The 26,136-nt window shown below is 35.3% G+C and overlaps 2 protein-coding genes across 3 annotated transcripts in view; one reads left to right on the forward strand and one right to left on the reverse strand.

Annotated features, from left to right (window-relative positions):
- LOC105696094 (odorant receptor coreceptor) overlaps positions 1–10,552 on the reverse strand; it is a 45,662-nt gene extending 35,110 nt beyond the window's left edge. Inside the window, exon 1 of the mRNA XM_012418276.2 lies at positions 10,497–10,552. The gene's annotated coding sequence lies outside the window, so the exon portion shown is untranslated. The remainder of the gene's footprint in view (positions 1–10,496) is intronic.
- LOC105696093 (endoglucanase E-4) lies at positions 605–23,347 on the forward strand. Of its 2 annotated transcripts, none has more exons than XM_012418274.2 (7): positions 605–902; positions 14,716–14,979; positions 19,874–20,120; positions 20,453–20,731; positions 20,931–21,271; positions 21,384–21,633; positions 22,097–23,347. In XM_012418274.2, the coding sequence occupies exons 2-7, from the start codon at positions 14,947–14,949 to the stop codon at positions 22,381–22,383; spliced, it is 1,437 nt and encodes a 478-aa protein (XP_012273697.1). In that variant the 5' UTR covers positions 605–902; positions 14,716–14,946; the 3' UTR covers positions 22,384–23,347. The 2 variants fall into 2 exon arrangements, with proteins under 2 accessions (XP_012273697.1, XP_012273698.1); XM_012418275.2 differs by having other exon boundaries at positions 608–677.
- The last annotated feature ends 2,789 nt before the right edge of the window (positions 23,348–26,136 follow it).

Below are 26,136 nucleotides of genomic sequence, written 5' to 3' on the forward strand. Positions count from 1 at the left end.
CACTGATGTACGAGTGAATAGTCCCTCGGTAAACAAATTATTTTTTTCCGTGCATTTTTGTTTTCCTCTCTTCAATTTTTGTTGTTTAGAAATCATTGTTTGAATCAACACTCCTTATGCTTGGAACTCTAAACTCTATGTTTAGAGTAAAGAGACGTAGGATTCAGGTGAGGCACATGAACTCGTCCGAGGTGCTACCGGGTCTGTTGATTCCCCTCAAAAGACATATGGGTACCGTAGAAGTAGACAGTCTTAAATCGAGCTTTTGCCAAGATGGAGTTACTTCACTGTGAAATTTAAATTTTATCTCGTGGTAAAGGTTTCCAGAAAATGTCTGAAATTGAACGTACTACTCTCCTGCTCTACGGTACGGATATACATCCTGCATTGCCACGTTTCGCGGTAATTGAACACTAAAAAAAGTAATTTCTTCAGAAGAAGCAGCGGCCTCTACCCGGGTGACTCGCTCGGTAACTCGGTACTCGCGAGGCGATACCGACACCAACACTGGCACAGGTATTGAAACCGAGAACGAGAACCAAGAGCGGGAACGAAACGCGGGAACCGGGAGCTTGAACCGAGAATCCGAGTCAGTCTCCTGTAAATCGCCGAGCGCCGACGTTGCTCGGGGTCTGGATTTATCGCTGTACCCTGGACGTCCGTTCGCCGTGATAGTGGTAGGACAAGATGCAAAACGGAATCAATTCGGTTTCGACGCGATCGCTTTAATTACGAGTGCCCGACGAATATGTGAAAGTATCGGTTCTCGGTGGATTTTCACCTGACCGTTACGAAACCGTCCAAAGCCGTCTTCCGAGTTCCTTATCGGCCGGATAAGATTCCGATTTCGGAATGTTTCCTCTTACGATTGAATACGCTCTGACAGTTGGTTAAGCAAAAGGGTATGTATAATTAACAGATTATGAAAGAGGGTCGGTATACGCAGGGACATGCGAAGAGTTGATTTCTGAGATAAAGGTATTTTTCTCCAAATTAATGTTTTATCTAAACATGAGATAATAAACTGTTACCTACTTCGTAGTTTCGGTAAGAATCACGTTGTACGTAAATTTTCGATTTTTTACTTCCAAGTGGGTACTCAAATAGTGTAAAAAAAATACACTTTCATTTATATGTTTTCAAAGAGCCGAGGCTGGATGTTTATGAGGAAATTCTTCGTCGTTGTAAGACATTTTCCTTGTACTTACCTATACAGGTAATACTTAGTATATGTATGATGGAAATTATACGGTAATTGTACACGTTCTTTCCTTGAAAGATTATCATAAATTGGTCATAATTTCTTTCAATGTCGTGTCTTTAATTGCAAATAAATAAAGGTATCATAACTGTCTGGAACTATAAGAATTTTGTCTGTTTAAAAATAAATATGAATATAAATATGGTCGGGTATTAAATCGATCTTCATTTCAAAATGCATGTTCTAATTGTCTACCGTTTGGTTGAACACTTATTTCAGGATATCCCAGAATTGTTCTTATACGATTCTTCATTCTTTCACGCTGATGACCCCCGTAGTTAGGTAATTCAATAATTGGTAATTCGTAAAAAACAATTAAACGAACGTCAGGATGTTAAGAAGTGCATTTTCGCCTGCGATATAATCAAAAAGCTATTACACTTCAACATCTTTTCAACCGCTTCGAAAACAATTTACTTTCTAATTGCAGCTATTCCATTTCTGTTCTGCGCGATAGCTCACAACTATTTCGGATTTCACTTTTAACGGTCTGGTCAATTAATTAATCGTTTGTATTGGATTTCATCATCAAATTTTCATACACATGGCGTCCCAAAAATGAATAACTTGTTCAAATAGACTCAAAAATCCAATTATTGGCATTGTTCTAAAACTCAGTTTTGAAGAATTTACATTTAACCAGTTAGCTGTGTTTAACGAGTATACTCGTCATGAAAACACACGTTTCCAATAGGTCGACACAGTTAACTGGTTAATCACGGGTAATGATAGAATTTAAGCACAGAAACGACTATGGACAACTTTACGGTCTCAATAAATGTCGCTAATGATTACACTCGTTCCCATAAAAGTCAAAAGTTCCAAAATAGTAAAGTCATTTGAGAAAAATTCGAAAATTTTAACTCCAGTTTCAAGGGTAGATATGAAAAGTAATCGATTCAAGGCTGATAAATGTTAAACCATTCGTGCCTCTGAACAGGTGCAAATTTAGCAAAAAGTTGCAAAATCTTGGAATTCAAAATAATTCAATCTGCACTTTGCCGGTACTGTGACGAGGTAATGTCTAGACGAAGATATTGTAAAATGACGAGAGCTAATACTTGACAACGACACTTTATTATGTTTTTATATATTCTTTATTTGTTATACTTATTTATGGAGTTTGACACGTGATATTTGTTATTTAATTTTTTGACCGATTAAAAAGTATACGAAATTGGCAAATTAAAATTCATAAAGTATGTAATGGATATGAATTGTCATCGATACGTTCAAACATATATTGCGAACCAAATGTAAAATCATCACCGTGAAGAACAACTCGAGAAACCTGAGTTCTGTATACAAACACAGGTTAATTCAAGTAACCTTTGGAGAACACCTACGAGCAGACTGTCGGCTGTTCAATATGCGAAATATCAAAACAGCATTTTGAAAATCCTACTCTTTATTAGGTGAATGTCTTAAATGTGCATCCGTCAAATTCCTTGTACTACTTTTCTCTTTGAAGGCTTGGTGGGAAAGATCAAATTATTAACAAATTTTGTGTTGTCCATGACAGTACGTCATCGTTGAATCTCTTGGCGTGAAAAAGATTGATAGAATCGTAAAAAAAGAAATTAGAAACTCAAAATGGTGTAATGAATTTTTAGCTTCTTCTATCTTGTCGTTAAGGATAATTATATACATAATTCTATCAATTTTTTTTCCAAGTGATCGATTCCACCTTGACAAAGATGCGTCAAGGGAAACAGTGTTGAAACACATTTTTGAAGGACGGAAACAAAGATAGATTGTCTCAACACTGTGAACGTGGAATAACTGCTTAATTAACTAGTACGTACATATAATACTTGTTCCTCAAATTAGTAATTAAATATCTTTACTGTATATCTAGAGATAGATATGTTTAATAGTAATTTTTTAATGATAAAAGCATTTCTTCGAGTGAGAAAAAGTTTCGTTTTAAAAAGTTTTTAAAATGGATTACTTTTAAAGATTATGACTGAAAAAATAAATTACAATTGTAATTTTAGCTGGTAGTACTTCGATACGTAAATATTTCTTGTTCTCAAATAAAATTGAGTTTTTGACGATAAAAATTGTTTGACTTACATTTTAATTTTTTTATTATTAATTTTTAACATTTTTATTATATTTGCCCCTTCTCAGGCACATGACCTGAAACACATGAAAATTGCATAATAATATGTTGAAATATCATAATTTCTGATTATAAAAGATGTATAACAATTACAACATCACAGTACATAATCAATCACGTATTGTTTACATCACTTTTACGAATTGAATATCGCCGATATAAACGTTCCATATAAATCACGTGTTTTGGTATCCTAAATTATTACATAATTCTTACTTTCAAAATTGATGACACTTCAGCGAATCTATTACGTAAATATTACATATGTCATATGTTGGCGGGAATCGATCAACAGTCTTTGAATTTCGTATATACCGTACTCTCGATTGTTGCACATGGAATCTCTTTTTCCTCCTTCAACTGTTAATATTTTATTGTTTACCCGTCAGGCATTTCTGTCGTAAAAGAATTCATAGTACATACAACAAGTAGACGCTTCATAAATGACGGTAAATTATATATAATTACATTACATTAACATATAATTACGTTACATTATTAAAGTTACAATTTTTACATTATTAGAATGATAGTATACTCAAACTAAATTTGTTGTACATAGGGCTGGATTGCAATTATGGATGCAACAAAGGTCAAATACAATTTTTATTTATAATTTACATGAGCTTGCATTTGATTCACCCGCGAAGAAAGCGGTAAAAATGTATGGTCGATTTTTCAGTATTCTCGCTTCTGAGACAGAAAAATATATCTTGGCAAAGAATGTCACGTTTTAATTAGTAATCGGGACAAGAATAGCTTACTTCAATTTACCTTCTACAAAGTAGACTTCACGGAATGCAGAAAGCATGACGTAAGCTTCATAAATAATGCCTCGAAACGTGCTTGCGGGAACGAATGTTGTTTTATTATACAAATGTAATATCTCAGAAATAACCGATTTCGTCGAATATAAAGGATTGAAAGGTCTTGCGTGTATGCAGCGTGAGTTTGTTGAAAGTGACCGTACGAAACATAGTAAAACACATCGTATAAATGAAACTTATTCCTGATTATTATCGTTGCTTACCACTGATAGGTAAATTTAATAAACAAAGATGTTTAGATAAATGCAATTTCCACCGGGCTCTTTAAAATACCGCCTGAATTTAATATAAATGGACGAATAGGAACGTAAAATGTCAAACGAAAATTGTATTCCACTTTAACTACTTGTTCAACAAAAATTATGTATCTCTCCGTGTCTCCGCCCTATTCATGAGGTCGAATACGTCATCCAAGGTGCAACGGGTGAAGAATTATTTATGGATGTAGCCCTAAAATAAGATTATCCTCCCAAGGTCCGTACTCATGGAAATCTTATAGTAAAAAAAAAAGATAGCGTTAACTTCATGCGTGTCGCTTTTTGCATACAAAAGTTTTAACTTCGCCCGTAACGGTCGATTCGATATATTCGATTCCTTATAGATTCTTGAATCGTTCTCTCTTTACGAGAAAATACACACATTTCAAATTGTCTTGGTACAGTTTAGTTTGATATTTAATTATTTAGTGATAAGCAACATTTAATTCTACACAGAAAATGAGTACGAAAATGTCATGAGGGTTAACCATTTTAATACTTGCATGATGTTTACATAAATACTTCTTATCAAAAAAAAATACAAAAATCTATAAAAATGTGCGAATGACGTTTAATGAAGTAGACAACGAATTCTCATTAAGGATCGTTGATTACTCGCGGGATTTGTCGGAAAATGTCAAACAAATGTCAAGAAGTAAATATTGAATTAAAATAGACACATCCCAGGCACCGCGGAACGTGGAATATCCGTAAATTAATCGTATATAAATGTTTATTGAACGTATGTAAGACATATATAGATAGCTATGAACTCTATTTTAGATACACTCAAAGGCTAGATGCCCGGACATGAGACGTAATATATACATATATCGTAGATATCTACAATAGACGGTCTATAAATATTCATATATATTTATAAAAAGAAATTAAATTCACAACACTTTTTGAGCAGAGTCTGATTGAGAACTTGTTCAGTACAGCTGTGCAGACAAATCCTGCTGTTTTTGACACAGAACAATTCTTTTGCAATTGTTGGGATTTGAACCCGGGACTTACGGGTAGGAAACAGGAACGCTTACCATGATGCTACCAAAGTCTGTAAAGGAATAAATATTTTTTGGACTTATGATTACCGCTCCGGTACTTCTCGATCAGTGCTAAAGATACTTATTGCATCTTATTGTACACTTATTCTTAAAAAAAAACTCGTGATTGTAAAATTAAGTCATTTAAAGAATTGTAACAGTATGTTATAAAATCATCATTTTATTTAAAAGTGAATAATAAATGTGTACCGATTTACTTTTAAGATACTAAATTCGTAATTTTAGTATGACCTTATATACTAAAAATGCATGAATTTGATGAACATTATTTAAATTTTTTTACGGGTTAATTTCATTTTTATAAGTCTGTGGGTGCTTAATATAAACTATCAATTTATCGTTTCCGAATAATTTAGATTTCTATATAGGTTATCTAGACTTCTATGACATATATACTGAAAATATAGGCGTGAAAAAGATTTATATATATATTCACGGGGTATTTTTATTATGCATACCATAGTTTGTACTTTACCATACCATAGTATGTTCTTTATACTTATGTCCTAATTTGCACCTGCACTATAAGTATATTATATTTCATACGGTGCCTGGTAATGCATTATAATTTACATTGTGGTAAAAAATCATGATGTATGCCCGGTAAAAAGGCTTGAATACAATAGGATTCAATGTCTCACAGTTTCAACGTAAAAGTGATGATTTTTCTATTCTATTTAATACCTGATTTTTCTCTCCAGGTCCAATTCCCACAGCAGGATTATATTTTCTGTGAATCAATTATAATCTATTCTCCTTTTGTACTCTGATTTTTGTGGAATTCCGAAAAGAGGAATATATTTCTGCTTTGTTTAATTCCTTCTAGTCCGGCAAGAAATGTCGATATTAAATTGTTTTGTATTCCGTTCAGAGGAATACATTATAGGAATGTCTAATTCCTTCCAATTCCTTTAAAAAATTTGTACATTCAATTGCCTTGAATTCTTTTTTCGGAATATAAGTTTATAAGTTCAAATTTAAATCAATTCCACTATATATACCCGAGAGATTAAGTAGTTGAACTTCAATGTTTGAGATTGGTTTCATATGTATTGTTTTCTCCTGAATTCCAAATATAAATTTGATTAAATCTCATGCATTTTAAAAAATAATTACTAAATAAACATACAATTTTACATCTTTTATGTGCAAAAGTGAGGAGAAGGTATCATTGGAAAGAATTGTAAAAAATTGCCATTGTAATTTACGCAATAATTAGTTACGCCTTTAATGTCAATACACAGGAAGAAATAATTTTATTATAATTACTATAGCGACATGGTCAAAGTACTGTAATAAATGAAACCGCACATATAGTGAAATTGACCACATAGAATGATAAACGTAACCTTGCCAATAGGTACTGTGTCCATGGCGCTGGGCTTAAAAGGTTCGGTAGTAATCAACATTTCAAATGGTAATATTAACTTTATGAACAGCTTATAATAACTATAATAAGATACAAGGTTTATCTGGTAGCTGTAACCACAATTATAGTAAGATTTTACATATTGCAAGGTTACTCTAAACTTGCTTATGTAATTACGGAAACAATGGTTTGGCACCATTAATTTCGACAGAACCACCAGATGGCCAAACTTCTCACAGGCGATGCAGACAGCTCGTTTGCATATAAGACCTGTTATTATTCCTTGCATTTATGTTATAATGACCCTACCCCTTCTCGAAGGAGAGGGAAAAGGGAAGTTATCATCGAGAAAACATCCCTTTGAGCATCAAAAATTATTTTACTACTTAAGGTAGAAATATATGAGGACACTAACAGGAACTTAAGTATAACGTACGTAATCATAAAAATCGAATTTTTTTCGTTTTTTTCTTTTTTTCCGTGTAAATAAAAAAATTTGTTTCAATTCCATAAAGAGTATTGAGATTCATATTCCTTTGCCTATTCCTATTCTCGTATTTTTGAATTCCTTTGAATCCCATTCCTCTCTATTTTTCAAAGTGAATTGATAGGAATTAGATTTTACTTTTTTCTTTTATCGCCAATGGAATGAAGGGAAGTGGAAAAATCAGGTATTCACTGGAATTAAAATGTTTAATTCCAATGAATTCCAGCCTTCTTACCGGGTGATACCCAGCCAAAGAGGAAGTAAATAAAAAATCAGAGTATGGACGAAAACAACAGTTTTATGAAGTTGGAATTTAAATATAAACATTAAGTATGTATGAAAAATGTTAGGTTACATGAGGTGTCTTTTTATTTTTCTAAACGTATTTTCAACGATGTTGATTAACCTTTGGTAGGTTTCTACTAGAGCTATTATATACTTTGTACGCGTCAAAAAATGAGTAGGTATTTGTAGATCAATAGTGGATATATCATTTTTATCTACAATAGGCATAGATATTTATATATATACTATAGAAATTTTCTGAGGTGGATGATAGACGATATACATTTCCTATACTTATAAACCTAATTCAGACGATTAATTTACGTATATTCCATTTCATGGGTTGCCTGGGATGTCACATTTAGCCACAAAATACGATCCAACGGTCCCGTCTATAGAAAATCATATAGAGCGCACATCTACCATAAAATGTTTAAAATAATATGAAAAAAACTCGTAGCGTTAAGTGATGCGAGAAACGCGCTCTGCGCACTCGGTAAGCAGGCTGGAAATGATTGGAATTGAAAATTTTAATTCCAGTCAATACCTGATTTTTCCTTTGCACTTTATTTTATTGGTGATAAAAGAAAAAAGCAAAATCTAATCCCAATCAATTCACTCTGAAAGATAGAGGGGAACGGGATTCAAAGGAATTAAAAAATACGAGAATGGGAATAGAGCAAAGGAATATGAATCTCAATACTCTCTGTGGAATTGAAATACATTTTTTATTTACACATTTTCAAAAAATAAAAAACGAAAAAAATTCGATTTTTATGATTACATATGGTTACGTATGTTATACTTATGTTCTTGTCAGTGTTCTCACACATTTCTACCTTAAGTAGGAAAATATCATTTGATGCTCAAAAAGGTGATTTCTCGATGATAACCTCTCTTTTTACTCTCCTTCGGGCAGGGGTAGGATCATTGTAACATATACGTGAGGAATAATAATATGTATTATATGCAAACGGGCTGTCTGCATCGCCTGCGAGAAGTCTGACCATCTGGTGATTCTGTCGAAACTAATGGTGCCAAACCATTGTTTCTTCAATTACATAAGCAAGTTTAGAATAACCTTGCAATGTATAAAATCATACTGTAATTGTGCTCATAGCTACCATATAAACCTTCCATCTTGTTGTACTTATTATAACCTCTTCATATAGATAATATTACCATTTTAAATGTTGATCACTACCCGGTAAGAAGGCTGGAATTTATTGGAATTGAAAATTTTTATTCCAGTGAATACCTGATTTTTCCTTTGCTCTTTATTCTATTGGCAATAAAAGAAAAAAGCAAAATCTAATTCCTATCAATTCACTCTGAAAAATAGAGGGGAACGGGATTCAAAAGAATTAAAAATACGAGAATAGGAATGGAGCAGAGAAATATGAATATCAATTCTATCTGTGGAATTGAAACAAATTTTTTATTTACGCGAAAAAAAACGAAAAAAACGAAAAACAATTCGATTTTTATGATTACGTACGTTATACTTATGTTTCTGTCAGTGTTTTCAAATATTTGTTGCTCAAAAGGATGGTTTCCCGATGATAACTTCCCTTTTCCCTCTCCTTCAGGAAGGGGTAGGGTCATTGTAACATAAATGTAAGGAATAATAACAGATCTTATATGCAAACGAGCTGTCTGCATCGCCTGCGAGAAGTTTGGCCATCTGGTGGTTCTGTCGAATCTAATGGTGTCAAACCATTGTTGCCGCAATTACATAAGCAAATTTAGAGTGACCTTGCAATATGTAAAATCTTACTATAATTGTAGTTACAGCTACCAGATAAACATTCTACCTTATTGTAGTTATTATAACCTCTTCATATAGATATTATTACCATTTTAAGTGTTAATCACTTCTGCACCTTTTAAGCGCAGCGCCATGGACACAGTACCTATTGGCAAGGTTACGTTTATTATTCTATATGGTCAATTTCACCATTTGTGCGGTTTCATTTACCACAGTATTTTAACCATGTCGCTATAGCAATTATAATCAAATTATTTTTTTGTTCCGTATAATGACATTACAGGCGTAACTGATTAATGCGTAAGTTACAATTCTTTCCAATGATACCTTCTCCTCACTTTCACGTATAAAAAATGTGAAATGTTATGTTTATTTAATTATTACTTTTCAATATGCATGAAGTTTAATGAAATTTATGTTTGGAATTCAGGAGAATAGAATACACATGAAACCAATCTCAAATATTGGAATTCAACTACTTAATCTCTCGGGCATATAAAGTGGAATTGATTTAAATTAGAAGTTACAAATTTATATTCCAAAAAAAGGATTCAAGGCAAGTAAATGCATATATTTTTTAAATGAACTGGAAGGAATCAGGCATTCCTATAATGTATTCCTCTTAACGGAATACAAAACAATTTAATACCGATATTTTTTGCCGGACTAGAAGGAATTAAACAAAGCAGAAGTATAACCCTCTTTTCGGAATTGAACAAAAATTAGAGTACACAAGAGGAATAGAATATAATTGATTCATAGAAAATGTATTCCTGTTGCGGGAATTGTACTTAGAGAGAAAAATGAGGTATTCAATAGAATAGAAAAATCATCTCTCTTACGTTGAAACCGTGAGACATTGAATCCTGTTCTATTCAAGCCTTTTTACCGGGCGTTGAGTTCGAGCGAGACGCTACAGAGTTCCATACTACTATTTCAGGTGTGGGGGTAATGGAAATATAATTTCTTCATTGGTACAGATAAAGAAATAAACTTTCGATCTACTCAAAAAATCCAGCAAAAGATCAAGAATTTTTTAAAATTTACCTGTCTGTCATTGCTGCTATTTACGTAAAGATATGGCACGGTAAAGTTTTTGGCACTCTCAGAAATATTCTCATATCGTCATTGTCGTCCCTCCAGTCACGGACAACCATTTTCGCACTCACATGGTAGGTCAACCTTCATACGACTTTTCCTACGGCTTTCGATGGCGCCCCTCGCGAAATGAAAATGAACTGCGCTTAGCGCGCTTAGCGCGCTGCAGCGAGTGCAGCACAGCTGTGATCAACACTGCAACGATCGCTGATCACACCGAGTTCGACGCGTCAACGCGTCGAGGATGAAAAACCAATTAGAATTGCGCTTAACCTTGTGGTCACTTCCGTTGCAGTTCTGATTGGTTTTGGTTTTCATCCTCGACGTGTTGACACGTCGTGCTCTATGTGGCACACAACGTGCTCAGTGAGACACCGGCCACAAAGTTAATAAACATCGAGGATATTTTGAAGTAAACGTATATGTGACGTTTCCTCTATATCATGACAATTGGATGATTTTCAGATTATTGACATCGATAACATGACATTTTTTCATGTTAAACATTGATGACATTTTTAGGTTAAATAAATATTTCGTTGAAGATTTTCATCAAATTGTCAAGAGAAATCGTTGATACTGACATTTTCAGGTTAACTATCACTATCAAAACCGTCCAGATTAGGGATAGTTCAGTTTTTTTCTATTGACACTTTTAGTTTCGTACTTTAGTGGTATCATCCTTTCATACTTTTAACATCGATCAACACATTTCGATTCCTGGTATCGAATCCTTCCAGAAGGATACCTTGCTTGTACTGATATTAAATTAGATTATATGCAGTTCATTCATAATTTTCTATTAATACTGGTATCGTCCCTCCATAGTTTTAACATCGATCGACACATTTAGATTAGTGATTTCTGGTATCGATCCTTCCAAACTGATACCTTGCTTCTTTTGGTATTGGATTAGATCCCCTCTCGACTCGTCTTTTACTTTTACGTATAATAATTCAATTCTCTTCCGATACCAGTTTAAACATTAACACTTTCAGCTTGGTGTATTAGTAACTTGACACTTTCCTGGTATCTATATTATAATAATTTGTAGTTTCTTTTTACACCAATTTCGATTTTCTTTCAATACCGGTTTTGATATTAAAACTTTCAGTTTGGTGTATAGGTAACTCGATACTTTCCATGTACNGAAAACGTTTTCAAAGATAATTCAAAACTTTTTTTTAATAACAAATGGAAATCAATTATTTTTGCCAAATATGCTAGTACTTTCATTATATTAAATACTCAATTCAGATATTATTGCCAAATTATTGTACATTTTGTTCCACATAATACAGGCACATCTATTCTAAAAATGATATTATCACTTAAAATTATGTGTCTATGAAAATCTACAGTTTAAATTTTCATCTAACCAAATAAAACTTAAAACTAAATCTGATGAAATAAAAAAATTAAAAACTCAATTTGATACCATTTATTTGGCATGCACACGAAGTGTACTCATTGGATTTCTCGTCAGTATTGCAGTGCTCGCCAAATAAAATGTTGTTTTCAAATTGAGTTTAAAATTTTTTTATTTGATCAGATTTAGTTTTAATTTTCATTTGGTTAGATGAAAATATAAAACTGTAGATTTTCATAAACACATAATTTTAAGTGATAATATCATTTTTAGAATAGATGTGCCTGTATTATGTGGAACAAAATGTTCAATAAATTGGCAATAATATCTGATTTGAGTATTTGATAAAATGATGGTACTAACATATTTGGCAAAAATAGTTGATTTTCTTTTGTTATTAAAGAAAACCGTTTGAATTATTTTCGCAATTCAAGAAAGAAATAAGAATGTATTTGGCGAAGTTTTCTTATACCTAAGGTGTCTTTTGAGGAGATACAATTGACTTATACTATAGGCGCTAACGTGGCACAAGTCGATGTTTTACTTTTACTGCTACTTAATCAAAAAAGCGCGGCATGCTCCTGTACACGTGGATTATGGTGTAGGACGTGTGGACCACCCACGCCGATCTGATCATTAACTTGTTGGCACCGAAAGAAGGAGGACAAAGGGGCTGTTTACCCACAATTTCTCTTTCTTTTTACGCGAAACCATTGCACGGCACAATATGCCGACAGCCCACGGATAGTCTATTTAACTGCAGAAGAGAAAGAGAGAAAAGATAGCCCCTCTATTCGCTCTTTTCATTTCGCTACCTTCACAAGGACGATAACGGAATAAGGACTCTATATATTCTACATCCATGATTTCAGACCTTTATTCGATACTCTCCGTTCTTAAGGTGATGTGAAAGTGGCATCAAAGAGGTTTCGTTGGTGAAACTTTTCGTCGAACTGGGTATACCGAAACGTTTCAAACATTACAACGTGAATATGGAGGCTATAAGGAAGGTCCTGACATCCATGAAATTAAAAGAAAATTTGTTTATAGATATTTTCAAAATTTTNCGCGATTCTTGTGTCGAGGTTGACAGGTGTATCTAACGAATTGGACGTCTTAAGGTGCTATCTGAGAAGTCTAAAGCGGCATCTGAGAGATCAATCGTTCGTAACACTTTTCTTCGAACTGGGTGTACTGAATCTTTACAAACTTTACAATGTGAATATGGAGGCTATAAGGAAGATATTAACACTCATAATATTTCAAATTTTTTTAATTTGGTTAGAGACGTTTTCACTATTTTTTATAAAAAATTTAATGTTATGGCTGTCAGAACCTTCCTTATTGCCTCTAATTTTCCGTTGTAAAATTTTTAACGATTTGGCACATCCAGTTTGGAGATCAGTTTTACGAACCAGATCTGTTTGACGCCATTTTCATGTCACCTTAAGGTGAAGTGAAACGCATCGAGGAACTTGATCGACGTCGATAAAGAAGATTTTTCTAAATGCCTATGTTGCCGACGTTCGTTTTTATATTGACAGCTGTGTCATGTTATATTGGATATTGTATCAAATGGCATACTCCAACTGTCGTTTTCGTACAATATATCAAGAAATCGAAGTAAAACTCCAGAAATCCTCTGGATTCATGCTTTCTGGGACTCTAATTAGCTGCAAAGGGACACCCTGCGCCATCTGGGATTTCCAAGTCAATTAAATTTTTACTCCGAGACCTCGTATTCCCATCGTTTTAGCATAGAAGCGCATACAACCCTTTTTTTGCCTTTATCCCGTTCAAATGCGAGTTAATCATTACAACGTGAATATGGAGGCTATAAGGAAGGTCCTGACATCCATGAAATTAAAAGAAAATTTGTTTATAGATATTTTCAAAATTTTGTATAAAAAATGAAATCTCGCGAGTTTCAGGACCTACTTTAGGGTCTCCTTATCCATGTGCTAAAATTTGAAATATATTGGTACACCCAGTTCGGAGAATACTTTCATGAACGATTGACCTCTTAGACGCCAATCACCTTAGCTGATCACCTTAAGGTGAAGTGAAAGACGTCGAGAAACTTGATGGACGTCGATAAAGAAGATTTGTCTGAATACCTACGTTGCCAACGTTCATTTTTATATTGACAGCTGTGTTGAATTATATTGGGTATTGTACTAAATGGCATACTCCACCTGTCGTTTTCGTACAACAATTATAAAGAAATCGAAGTAAAACTCCAGAAATCCTCTGGATTCATGCTTTCTGGGGCCCTAATTAACTGCAGAGGGACCACCTGCGCCATCTGTGATTTCCAGGTCAATTAAATATTCACTCCAACACCTTGTATTGCCATCGTTTTAGCATAGAAGCGCATAAAANTATATAAAACGTCAAAATATTTATAAAACTTTTTTCCAAACTGGAAGCACCAAATCATTTGAAACTTCAGCACATGATTATGAAGGTCTTAAGGAAGAGCGTGGTGCTTGTGAAATTTCATTTTTAATCAAAAATGTTTCTTATTTATCTTAGACTAGAACCAAGAATACATGTCTTTTTTTTTTAATGAAATTTCACGAGCACCACGTTCTTCCTTAGGGCCTTCATAATCACGTGCTGAAATTTCAAATTATTCAGTGCACCCAGGTTATAGAACAGTTTTATAAACATTTTCAAGTCTTAATATATATAGAATGACCCTTTCATATCGCCTTAACCTAACTCACTCTTCCTCCTAGCAGGCAAATTATTCTAGGCGGGTCTTTAAAGAAGAAATTAAATTGCAAAAAATTACAGTTTCAGCCAGCCGAGCGAGGAGGAGAGCGTCCGAGAGAGAGAGAGAGAGAGGAAGATCGAAGCCGAACGGCCGCCTTCAGCGAGTACCCGTGCGGAAATCGAAGAATCGCGCGAGCGACGCGATCGGCGCAACGTGCGGCATGAGCCCGGTAACCGATCCCTCGTCCGTCGGCGGGTGATGAGCTCCCGTGTGTCCAACTGGAGTTGGCCGAGCGACATAGCCGCTTTAGAATGGAACCTAAGGCCCTCCTGCGGTGCGTCACGGTGAGTCGCGCTCGCGATTACTGCTTAGCCGTTCTCGCGAGACCTCTCGGCGCGGCGTTACGTCACGCCGCTTGAATTCGCGCCGTCGCGAAAGAAACGTCTCGCGTTGTTTCGCGGCCGCGACGCCGACGACGTCGCTAGCGAGAGGCAATGTGGCACGTCGGCACAGGGAAAATGGAGAAAGTCTGTACCGCGCCTTCCGCCTGCTCCGAGGAAACGATAAGGTGAAGGAGAGGCTTTGTACCCGGGAAAATCTTTGTGTTTCCGTCCATTTTTTATTTGGAAAAATTAGCGCCCTTGAGCAGTTTACTTCTTTTCACAATCGCGATTCTTGTGTCGAGGTTGACAGGTGTATCTAACGAATTGGACGTCTTAAGGTGCTATCTGAGAAGTCTAAAGCGGCATCTGAGAGATCAATCGTTCGTAACACTTTTCTTCGAACTGGGTGTACTGAATCTTTACAAACTTTACAATGTGAATATGGAGGCTATAAGGAAGATATTAACACTCATAATATTTCAAATTTTTTTAATTTGGTTAGAGACGTTTTCACTATTTTTTATAAAAAATTTAATGTTATGGCTGTCAGAACCTTCCTTATTGCCTCTAATTTTCCGTTGTAAAATTTTTAACGATTTGGCACATCCAGTTTGGAGATCAGTTTTACGAACCAGATCTGTTTGACGCCATTTTCATGTCACCTTAAGGTGAAGTGAAACGCATCGAGGAACTTGATCGACGTCGATAAAGAAGATTTTTCTAAATGCCTATGTTGCCGACGTTCGTTTTTATATTGACAGCTGTGTCATGTTATATTGGATATTGTATCAAATGGCATACTCCAACTGTCGTTTTCGTACAATATATCAAGAAATCGAAGTAAAACTCCAGAAATCCTCTGGATTCATGCTTTCTGGGACTCTAATTAGCTGCAAAGGGACACCCTGCGCCATCTGGGATTTCCAAGTCAATTAAATTTTTACCCCGAGACCTCGTATTCCCATCGTTTTAGCATAGAAGCGCATACAACACTTTTTTTGCCTTTATCCCGTTCAAATGCGAGTTTATCGATTACCAGAGTGTTCTAAATTGTCATAAAATTGTCCTGACCCTTTCGTTTCTCATATGAGAGCCTTCGATAATTATATATCGATCGAAATATGAGAGCTCGACGCCATTTTGGTTTTAGTCTGGGCTAAGTTAACAAATTTTTTCGAAAAATCCAAATTTTGAATGTGTCAGGTCAATTCTTAGATGATCAGGAGTGATGTGTCAAAGTTTCTGACAGTTTGGTCCAATACCCTTAAAAAAAAGTGTTATATTCGAATCGACTGATTTGAAGGGGGTTTCACTTCACCTTAAGGCCTAAAATATTTTCAAAAACACAGTTGAATTTATGGTGTTACCGTTGGGAGTTCTAGCGAGTTAAGTTGTCAGTTGATTTTGAAAGATTATGTTAAAAGTGACTGTTAAAATTGTATACAGGGTGGAGAAAAGTTCTCGGACCAACCTTCAAGCGTTCAAAATCAGACTTGTAGCGGTTATTTTCAATATGTAATAAGTAGAATCTGTAAAGGGAGAGATGGAGGGAGATAGATAGATGGAGATGAAGAGAGAAGGAACAAGGAGGTTCAACGATATTCCGTTGGATAGAAGAAAGTCGACTGCTATTATCAAAGGCTGCTCATAAAAATTTTAAGGAAATCTCTGAAGATCGTGGACGCACGATCTGGTCAATTGTTGTCACGTTCTTCTTACAAGGCCTGACCGCGTATCGGCCATTGGATTTTAATCGGCGGTCCATTAAAAAGCCGACTCATTTTATTTCCGCACCAACGCTCCTTCACACACACCTCCAAGAAAAGTTAAGCCCCTCTCTCTCTCTCTAATCGTTGTGATTGATCATTTGCATCTTGTCCTTGTACTATTTTATTTTTTAATTCATCTTTCTGTTTATTTATCTTTCTATTCCGGCGTAGCGATTTATTTTTATATTTATTTATTCTTGTATTGTTATATTTTCCGTTAGCGCGATTATTTTGTTATTTATTCTTTTATGTTCGTTTCTGTATTTGTCTCGATCTCTTTTTTTATTCGATTTATAATTTAAACATCTTTTAATTTTATTTATTTATTTATTTATTTATTTACTCTTGTTTGTTTAATGTAGAGACCTTTCAGACTTCTGCGTTTCTTCTCATTGATTTGTGTCCTCGTTTCTAAAGTTTATCTCTCCGGATAACATCCAACCGTTACAGACTTTATACGAAAATTTTTTCCTCGTCCCGAATTACATAAATATAGGTTTCGGAAACGAGGATACATGGGTGAATTTGAAGATGCATTTCTGTTTCGCTAAAATTCATTTTAAAACCGTTGATTACATGCAGAACTATATCCAGATTTCTATTGATTGACGTAACATATTTGGGGATATAGATAAACTTAGTTAAAAGAGAAATTGGTCCGACTACACATAATTGTATCAGGAAACGTTTGGACATTATTTGCTTTACTTTTCCAAAAGGGGAATACTACCGGTATCAACGACTGTAAGCATGATTAAGAGAAGTGATGCGATTTTTATATTTTTTCACATTTTTAAACATACCCAAAGTGACTGTACGTGTAATTTGAAAAAGTCAGTTTATCATAGGAGAGAATATTAAGGCATACCAGTCAGCACTTATGTCCTTTTAATCTGTCTTATTTGATTTCTAATGCCAATCGGAGTGGACCCTCTAACAGGAAACAGTAACGGGACATCGACGTCCGGTTGTTATCTCTCTTACATACGTTACCTTCGTGGACTATTCTTGCATTCATTTAACGTCTCGATTAACGCCAAATCCCCACCATGTAGGTCGGTGCTCAATGGAAGAGCTTAAACATTAATTCATAAAGACTGTTATAGGCAAATACTACTCAAATGTACATTGTGCCTTCTGATACCAACTAATTATTTATTATCCAGCCAATTTATCAGTGGACTTCTACGATATAATTATTAGTGGGCTTTTATCGTGATTATCATTCATGCTACGTATACACACACATACCTACATCACAAACTGCCATTTTCTTCTCTTTAAACTAAAGATTCTTAAAACGTCCTTTATCATTTTTAGAAATGAGACACGTATCCCGTAATAAAATGTTCAAGTGAATTTAAAGTTTTAGTGGATTGTCATGGGTTGTAGTACATAAGTTTCGTTGAAGATATCAATAATTTTCCAGCAGTTCATCCGACATTTTGCTAATGTACAAAAAGCACATAGATTAGTTGAACGTTCGTAGGTATTACGACGATATAATATAGTAGATCTTTTTGCATAATCGTTACATTTATTCCCATAGCTTTATATTCTGCAATTATTTGAGAATTCATTATCTCTACCAACAAATCTGTAATACATAACATCATGGTAAATCTTTAGCGGTCATGAAAAAATACATATCTATTAAGAACTTCATTCATTCAATACTTTCATGTTCACTGTTAGTACTAGTACCAAAAAGTAAGATCTACTCCCTTAAACAAGAGTCTACTCTGTTTTAAGATTTATCCACATTCGCATTTTTCAGGCAAATTTGTTGAAGATATTAAACAATCTAATAATTAAAAAGTTTTGAATGTTGAGCCGATCGAAGTTAAATTTCTACAACATGGTCTAAGGATCCAAGATTAACCCTGATACTTTGCGTGGAATACTTTTTCATTTTATTATGGGATTTATAATTTGTCGCGAACATCCGAGATTGAAAAGAGTCGATTTTTGAGCTCGCTTCCGCGACTCATGCCTGGACGTGTTGGAATTCCTCCTAGCATTTGTGAGTTTTGCCGAACAGAGTTTTTTATTCGTCCGTGCTTAGCGTTTCCAGGAACATCTTGAGTTCGTCGTCCGCGTAATTTCTGTGTGACAAGAGCCAATACTCACTGTAAATATGTGGCTCGTTCTATTCCCATGCTCTTTGCCCGCCTCGAGTGCCGCCAGTTGCGAATATTCCGCGGTAGACTGCCAGATACTTTCCTTTTGCAAGCCTATTAATTATTGAAATTAAGAAGATATTTGCAAAAACGTAGGAGAGCTCTTTGATGCCCTTCCGATGCTGTATTTATCTTTCTAAACGTAAATCTGTATCATTTATTTCGGTGAATTCGTGAAAATAAAAATAATTAAAACTAACAACACTATTTACTTATAATTTTGTAGTATGCAACATGGGTGCTGAATCGTTGTACTAAGTCGACGTAAATTACTTCCGTTGTCGTAATTTCTGTTGTCCTACTCGTCAGCTCTTTATCCTTTTTATTTTGCGGCTAAATGTAAAATCCTTTAAAATCATATTACTCCCCACAAACGACACCGAACCGATGAGCTCTTCCTTTCCTGGAATGTATTACGTAAATAATAAGCTCCAATCTTGAACTTTGTTTCTGTATCGAAACTAATTTCAAGCTAAATTAGAAAGAAAGAAAGAAGAAGAAAATTCGAAAGAATGAAAGCACCCAATTATACTTACATAAAATGATTTGAATATCCACATTTTCCGAACTACTGATTCTCCTATAAGCGCTCTCTCGAGTTACACATAACCTGAATAAAATCACTTTTTGGCCAATTTAAAATCCTGCCATAATTCTCATTTCGAAATAATTCGCTCGGTTTACGAATCATTAAAAATTGTCTTTTCGGCCTCGATATGACAAAAGAATCCATTCGTTTAATTCCGAGTGATCCGCGTTCCTTGACTCGACTTCTTAGTAGCGAGTTGCGCGACGCCAATAAAAATTTCCTTCCCCGCTGTAACGAGGCGGCGAATGCACCGCGAATAAGTAATTCGTGAGCGACCATGCCGGATCGAATATCGAGACTCGAATATTTAATTGCAGGTAATCGCGGTTGCGTCAGTCTGGACGATTCGCAAAAGCGAGGCCTGGCCGTCCTCGCCAGGGCTTCGGGTGCGGCCGATCGAGGAGCGGACCGACTATGCCCGAGTCTTGGAACTCTCTTTGCTGTTCTACGAGGCCCAGCGATCCGGAGAACTCCCAGCGAGCAACAGAGTTCCATGGAGAGGCAATTCCGCCATGAACGACCGAGGCCTGGACGGCGAGGACCTCACCGGAGGTTACTACGACGGTACGCGTCCCTTCCTGCCCTTTGCAGAAATACCGAAATATGTATTAACAAAACCTGATGAGATTCGTAATGAAATTATGTTTGTACAGACACGTGGCTTCCGCCAATGACGGTTTGAGGGCCAGAATTATGTTTATATTTATTGAAAAATAAGAAACGTTCGGATAATAATGTGACAGTAAGAATTCTATGTTTATATTTGATGGTAGGAACAGTAGAAATACAAATTTGTGTTGCTATGAAAATAGGGAGATCTTTTCTGCTTAATTTAGGGAGGAAAAAGGCAAGGGATCTGGGCGTGTATGATAATAGTTTACTCATTTGTCAAGCAGCTGGCGACTTTGTCAAATTCGGTTTCACGATGGCCTCCACAACGACGCTCTTAGCTTGGGGTGCAGTCAGTTGGCCGGAAGCCTACGAACTTGCGGGACAGACGGAGATGCTTCGAAATGCGATCAAATGGGCAACGGATTACTTCATCAAGTGTCACGTCAGCGAGCTCGTCTTCTACGGTCAAGTTGGCGACTTCGCTTTGGACCATACCTTCTGGGGCAGACCCGAAGAACTTAATATGACCAGACCAGCATTTAAGATCGACCCGGAACATCCAGGTGACCCTTTGATGAAGATTATTCATCTTCTATTTTATTAATGTTTGTAATTACTTATTATCCTCGAGTTGCAAAGTCGGTGTCTCGCAACATCAATCAGCTCGTGTTTATTACCAATTTTTTACACGGAACGCAAACATTTTGTGTAGTTTAGAGTGGTCCGTCGCAAGTATTGATATATTTTGCATGTATTTTACAGGTTCAGATCTGGCAGGTGAAACGGCAGCAGCTCTTGCAGCTTCCAGCATCGTTTTCAAGAATACCGAACCAGCTTACAGTCTCGAATGTCTTCGACATGCCAGAGAACTTTACAAATTCGCTAACACGTATCGCGGTCTGTATCACGAGGCCATAAGAGGAGCTGCGCAGTATTACGAGAGCACCGATTATGGGGACGAATTGGCCTGGGCTGCAGCATGGCTCTACAAGGCAACCAACGATTCTAGGTATCTAGAAGACGCAGAGCATCACTATCAGCATTTTCATCTTAAAGAAAGACCGAACGAGTTTTTCTATAATAAAAAAGTCGCTGGTGTGCAGGCAAGTGAGACGGTTGACTAAGAAATAACTTATTAAATGTGCACGGTGTACGGATTTTTTTCTATTCAGAAATCATTGAGAAAAGAACATTAAAATCGATTCTTTTATTTAGGTTCTTTTAGCCCAATTGACAGGACAGCCGGAATACCAGAATGCGGCTCAAGCCTTCTGTAACTTTTCTGTTAGGCATCAGAAAAGAACCCCGAAGGGCTTGCTCTACATAGACAAATTTGGAACCCTTTGTCATGCCGCGAATGTGGCATTCGTTTGCTTGCAAGCAGCAGATTGCCCAGGAGTCGGTGATCCCAAAGAATATCGTGAATTTGCCGAACAACAAATTCAGTATATGCTGGGAGGTGGAGGTAAGTCTCAATAGATAAATTCAATATCCAGAAAACTACTTGAAAAAGTGCTCGTAATTATGAAAGTGATCTGAGTAAAAAATCTGAAAAACGATGAACTTATCCCACGTTTTATGTTGCATCCGTTTAAATTGTAATAATGAGGGTAATTTTTCAATACAAAAAATTACTCAAACCATTTTTACAATTACGGGCACAAATTACACCTTAAACTGATCAGAAAGGCCAATTCGTGGGAATAAAATCAATTTTCATTATCGACGGCTTTGACAATCAATTGTGTTATTATTTAATTTTCTATAACTTATCTTTATTGTCTATAATTATCTTTCAAACTATTCCACTGCACTAACGTGAAGCAAAAGGAAGCTTAGGTGAAGCAAAAGGAAAATACTACTGGTATAATTGCTACAGTTAACTTAATGACTCTGCAAGTATTTAGTTTCATTATTTTTCCTTGCAGGCAGAAGCTATGTAGTCGGTTGGGGAGAGAATCCTCCACAACAGCCTCATCATGCTGCATCCTCTTGTCCGAAAAGACCGGCACCATGTGGATGGCCGGAATTTGACCGAAAAGCGCCCAATCCGCAAATTCTCTTTGGTGCCCTCGTATCGGGTCCCGATGAAGCTGACAGATTTCAGGACCACCGGGAAGATTATGTCTACACCGAGGTTACTCTTGATTATAATGCCGGATTCACCAGTGCATTAGCTGGAATACTCCAGTTGCGCGCGAAGTCCGCCAAATAGTTACGAAATTAGTAACGATTTTCGATTCGTTTTTCACGATATTGCCAGAATTATTCTGGAGCGGCTTGGCTTGATTTGCCATCATGTATGACTCTACAAATTCAGGATCACTTAGCCGAAAAATAAAATATGACTCTATTAATTAAAGTAACCAAAAATAATGATCAGCCAAAAATACTAAAAATACGATACCATAAATCCAAACAGGTTCGTTATATTCCTTTTTCTATAGAGTCCTATGACGTTCTCTTAAATATACTTTTTTTTTAATAATACTTCGACGAGAAATTTCAGTGACAACGCGAAAGCGCGTTTCACTGCTATAACGAAGGAAAACAGGTTCAGAACGTTCCTTATCTAAAGGAAAACTGTTAGAGAATAAATGGTTTTCCGGATCTTCTGGTATTTTAAAGTACCTCTAGATTACTGATAGCTCGTTCATGACGAAAAAGGAAGTTTTACTTATGCACTTTCTTTACTTGACGTACTTATTAATAATTATTTTTGCACGCGTTTTAAGAAGAGCAACGGATGTGATAAAGTTCGCGGATTTTGAGTGCAATTTTTATTTTCCTTAATATTTATTTATTTTACACGTTATCTTAGCTTGCGACATTTGTACTTTTTAATTTCGACAAATAATATAGTTATCTCTTTTATCAGATCATTCGTGCCTTTTGTCGTTAAGAACGAGCTCAGTTTAAGTATTTTTATCTTTATCATATTGTGGTCATTCTACTTTTGATACCACGCGTAAAATTCAGAGTAGAAAATTACAAACATAATACCACAGTGTTATTACTGGCTGTGTATTGTTTATTTCCTAGAATGTAGAAAGTAATTTTTAAACGTAGCACTGTGATTATTAAGAAATAGCCATAAGAATTCACATCAACGGTGTATGTTGTATAAATTTAATGCGTCTCGCACTTGTAATCGAATGACAATAAATTTATGAAGCGACTGAAGAAATCTTTTATTTTGCAAAACGACGCCTTGACCTCTTGTCAACTGATACTTAAAGTAATAATACACACAATTGACTTCAGCGTTGATAGAGTATGTAAAGTGTGTCCCACATTCACGCAAGAAGTAATTTTGATAGAAAACACAGGTTTATTATTAAAAATTGTAAATTTTTTATTGATTCATAAAGTATACAGCATAGGGTTACGTATGGAATAGCATATCGAGTAAATGGCCTCCACGGCTTTGCTGACACATACGCACTCTTTTCTTGAAATTCTCCATGACCGTTTTGCATAAATGTGGCGGAATTTTGTTGATATAGCGCTCAATTTCCTCCTTCAAGGTGTGGGTGGTCTTGTTGGCATAAACCTTAGACTTCAAAAGACCCCAAAGAAAAAAGTCCAACGGCGTTAAATCGCATGATCTGAGCGGCCAATTCTGATCAACAAAATGGGAAATTTCACGACCAGGAAATGACTCATGCAGTAATTGAATTGTTTCTCGGGCTGTACGCGTTGTTCTTTCATGTAGCGCTCCATTTTTAATAACCCTGAACTGTCAGCTATCACGCTGTCTTCTCGTTTTTCGTTGGCAATACTTCACCGCACAAATGGCGCAAAATTCGAATCTTGCGTGAATTTTGGGACATCCTTTATATGAAACGTAGTATTTTATCAGTTCCGACATGAACATTAATACTACCTCGCATTTCTGTCGATGAAACTGTATTGAAAATCGTAATATCTTTTGCGGAACTTGTAGATAAATAATAATTTGAACAAGGGTTTATGAAACGTGTACAACTTTATACTAATTTTCTACAGACCTCTCGTAATGTGTAATATATAACAGTATTGAATTTGCAGGATAAGCCAAATTGCCTTTAATGCAGTAAATATTCTTTACTTAAGCATTACCACGAAATAGTGTTTCATGCAATATTAGTCTTGAGAATTAGGCAAAATGTATTCTACATTGCTCAATTATTCATGTAAACCGAGACATGCCAACAGATTTTCTTAGCATTTCGAAATGATTACAAAATACCTTCGAATTTCGTGAGGTCTTGGCAAAATCATATGCTGTTTTACATAATCGTACACGTAGTAACATTATTATAATGTAATTAAAATTGTATTCAAAGTCTTGAATTCAACGACTTCGTTTTATGAGTAAGGTATGTGGTTTCTATGTAACCACAGAAGCAATTGTGCTTTATAATATAATTATGATTTATGGAACGCAGTGCTTTTTCCTAACAAAGCTCAATGTAATGAAACTCCATTGAAATAGCATAACCACTACATTCGTTTACACAGTACGTCCTGTGTTTTGTCTCTTGTTACTTTACGTTTACACGACGAGCACGCGTAGCCTCTTAATGGTAACCGAGAGTTCTCGGTGCAGTTCGCCTTCCACCATACTAAGTTAAACCAGACCTCTACATTGCGCAATTCGGTCGAAGAAAAATGTTCACCTTTCTTCTTCTGCTGTTGGTTGAGCAAGGCTTCGCAAAGAATCCTTTCAAAGACGGTACGTTACTTCATTAAATTCGAAACAATCTTCTCAGTTTACACCTTTTCTTCCAATAAAAATATCTGAAATAGCGCATAATTTTAGTTCTCCTGTTATAGTCCATTCATATCACAGGTGTAAAGAAATTTTAAAATGTGTTATTCAATTATCGAGATAAATGTATCGTGCAGAATGCATTTTGCATATTATGAAAAAATTCGGCTTCACTAAATAAGTGATATTCAGTTCACGAATATTTTTTTGAATTGTGGGCATTTTAATAATATACGTATTTAACAAGACGGGTGTCATTACTTCTGTGTACTCAATTATTTTATGGTATATGTTTATAAAATTTTATTTTACTTGTAATATTTTTGATAATTGTGAGTACTTTATTTACGCTAAGATGAAAAATTCCTCGTCTTAAGTGACAGGTTCTGAAATTTACGTAAAGCCATTAAAAAATTATGAAAATTAAATGCACTTGTATTAGAGTTAAAAATCACATCATTCTAGACATTAAATACATGGTGATTGATTTTAATTCACATTGATTTCATAGTACAAACGCTAAAATATGTATTTTCTTTTCTCATATGATTGTTAGTTTGAAGATGATATACAGATGAACTAATTTCTTCGCTAGGCAAAAATATATCGACATTTTTAAGATCATTTTGACATGGTTATTTAACGTTACAATACTTGGACTTTTGTTTAAATAGAATGATAACGCTTGTTGCGGCGAACCTAGCTAATTATTTCATACCGTATATCTTAGCATCAGATTTGAATTAAATTTATTGGTTTCCCGGGAACTTGGGATTGAATAAAAAAACAGAACGACTTCCTATAGGCGATGCCAGCGTTGATTTTCATAAAGGTTGTGCTTACCTTCGATGTGCAGAAGGGGACCAATGTATGAGTCGAAAGTTTTGGTGTAAAAATGCACCCTGCCCCAACATGCTGTACTGTGCAAGATCCAGAAAAGGTTAGAATATTAAAGGATCTAATAAATATTTTAACTTATTGCTTTAGAAATAACGTCGAGGAAAATAAATAAAACTTTAAAACACAATCGAATATGGTTAATATATGGATAAGATGTACAAAAAAACGTCAGAATGCTTTTTGCAGAAAAAATACTCATACATATGTTTTTATACACCTTTTAAAAATACGTATCTCGTGGAAGGTGGTCTCTGAGGAGTTCGACTCTGAATAGTTCACAAAACATTTCTCCAAACGGGGTGTACCGAATCGTTT

Source organism: Orussus abietinus, unplaced genomic scaffold (assembly GCF_000612105.2).
Source record: "Orussus abietinus isolate OABI.00-Male unplaced genomic scaffold, Oabi_2.0 scaffold266, whole genome shotgun sequence".
In the NCBI taxonomy this organism is placed as follows: Eukaryota; Metazoa; Arthropoda; class Insecta; order Hymenoptera; family Orussidae; genus Orussus; species Orussus abietinus.